This window comes from Penaeus japonicus, unplaced genomic scaffold (assembly GCF_977035675.1).
Source record: "Penaeus japonicus unplaced genomic scaffold, GWHDUDI00000001_assembly GWHDUDI00000011, whole genome shotgun sequence".
Classification (NCBI taxonomy): Eukaryota; Metazoa; Arthropoda; class Malacostraca; order Decapoda; family Penaeidae; genus Penaeus; species Penaeus japonicus.
Genome location: NW_028234413.1, coordinates 40,421,513 through 40,423,802, shown reverse-complemented (window position 1 = coordinate 40,423,802; position 2,290 = coordinate 40,421,513). Strand labels below are relative to the sequence as shown.

The 2,290-nt window shown below is 41.5% G+C and overlaps 1 protein-coding gene across 3 annotated transcripts in view; it reads left to right on the top strand.

Moving 5' to 3' along the window:
- Positions 1 to 2,032, top strand: part of LOC122265395 (uncharacterized) — a 4,614-nt gene extending 2,582 nt beyond the window's left edge. For 2 of the 3 annotated variants that reach the window (XM_043034720.2, XM_043034717.2), the window contains exons 4-5: positions 1 to 124; positions 1,917 to 2,032. The exon at positions 1 to 124 is cut by the window's left edge and continues 47 nt beyond it. In XM_043034720.2, the coding sequence (XP_042890654.2) occupies positions 1 to 124; positions 1,917 to 2,023 (231 nt within the window). In that variant the 3' untranslated portion in view covers positions 2,024 to 2,032. Of the gene's footprint in view, positions 125 to 265; positions 450 to 1,916 lie in introns of those variants that run through there. The other variant, XM_086542059.1, reaches the window with a different exon arrangement.
- The last annotated feature ends 258 nt before the right edge of the window (positions 2,033 to 2,290 follow it).

Here is a 2,290-nt window from a genome sequence, read left to right as displayed (position 1 = left end):
CCCACAGAGGCACCAGACCAGGACCAGTGCGAGGTCCTGAATCTGGGACTCGGAATCGGAGTGATTGTCCTCTTTCTCACTTTGCTCTTCGTCTGCATCGTCGGCTGGCGGGCGAGACAATCAGGTGAGGCTTGGAAAACGTACCAGTCAGTCAGTACCGTGTCAGTCAATTGAATTTGCATCTACGCGTATGCGTGATTCGATTAGGCCACTGAAAGTGAGACCGTAATATTGAAATCAGTTTTTTTTTTTCTTTTTCTCTAAGGAATTCTAGGGAAATATGCAGATCGTAAGTGGGTAACACAGCGAGACCTGGCTAGGTTCCCCCAAACGATCCTATAAGTGTCAACAAAGCGAAATATGAAAAGAATAGAGGGAATGAAGACAATGAGAGGGGGGAGGATATGAATGGGAGGAAAAGAGTTTTAGTGGAAGAGCAAGTTCTAGAGCTTAAACCAGCGTGCAGGGGAGTTTTTTTTTTTTTTTTTTTTTTTTTTTTTTTTTTTTTTTTGAGTGGTTTGAAGCAAATGAGAAAAGGACAGGGAGTGGAGTGGGAAGAGTTTCCAAGGTAACAGATTTGGCACTATATGGACTGCCTCCGCTTCCGTAGTGAGAAAATCAGATGAGTTCAGTAAAATTTGCAAAGGCATGCTTCATCCTGGACATAGATGTATATGTAGGCCAGCCTGCTCCAGCTATATAGGGATGTCTCAATTAATCATATTTTTCCTCTCTGTGGAGCTACAAGACCCTGGCCTGTCCTGCAGCCGAAGAGCAGGATAGGCTGGGGTCCTGTAGCTCCGTAGGGAAGAAGCAAGAACTTCCACTTCAACCAGATGCTAGTACTGTCGGTTCATAAAAGAAAGTGGTTTTCCTGGTTTATTAATATACATTGCATATATTTTCTAATTGATGTTGTGAGGTTGGTGTGGTTGTGTAGCGGGGGGGGGGGGCGTAGTGGGGCGAGGTTAGTTCAGTTCAGTTCAGAGAGGTTTGCGAAGACGCCCCTTGGCCCGTCCTCGCCCTTGCCGTAATCCTGCATCATGTTGTCTTATCCTGGCTGTATCCTGTACGAACAAATGCCATACTCATATTCTGTTATGATATATTTTTTTTAATGAAAACTCATAGAAAGATACACGAGGGTTTGAAGTCGAAGACTGAAGGGGAAAAAAAGTGGTAATTGGTTTTATAGTCTATTCGTATTTCTGTGTAACATTTCATACAGAACAATGACAATTACTCCATAAATACTGCATTGTTGCATAGGATGAGCAGATCATAGACAGTGAACGGAGCTATAAAAATGTCGTTTTGATATGACGTTTCCGGCAGCAAAACTTAACACCTCGATCAAACTCTTAGCCTTTTTCTAAACTTTATGCTTGGGATACAAATGGGTCCAGCAAATCATAGACACCATCAGCCGTCAGACATTGGCATATATAATATATATATATATATATATATATATATATATATATATATATATATGTATATATATACATATATATGTATATATATATATATATATATATATATATATATATATATATATATATATATATATATATATATACACACACACAATAAGTCAGGTCATTGCGCCACCACCGCCAGTGGACCCACGCTTCCTCCGATGGGTCCTGGCGACCACTTGTGGCTTGGCTAAAGGGGAGATAAAAAGCCTGCCATTTATCTCGCGGAAGTTGAGAATCCGGCCACCGTGGTACCACTTTCGTCACACTAACAAGCGTAACAATTCACACTTAATATCAACGCCGTAATTGCGGTACATCCCATCACACTCCTTCATACGAAATGCCTCAAATATAACGAACTCACACGTCACCTCAAGACCGGCTTAAGTGCAACGTCGTGCATGTAAATAAGTTGCATTTTCTTCTTCCCCGCAGCATCTCCGGCGAAAGGCAATGCAGCAGCAAATGGCGACCCATATCCTTGTCATGACAGCGAGAACAGCATCTACGGGATGACGGAAATGCCTTCCATGCGAGGTTGAGGAAAGTACACACACACACACACGTATGTATAAAGTATGACATACCGTTGTATAAAGTACCCCATGACATATATGTATATACAAAGTAATATATCATTGTAAGAGGAAAGTTATATACATGATATATGTATATAGAAAGTACCCATGAAAATGATCGTTGTAGAGAAAGTACCCCATGGCATCACCGTTGTAGGAAGAAAGGACCCCATGACATGACCGTTGTAGGAGGAAAGTACCCCATGACATGACCGTTGTAGGAGGAAAGTA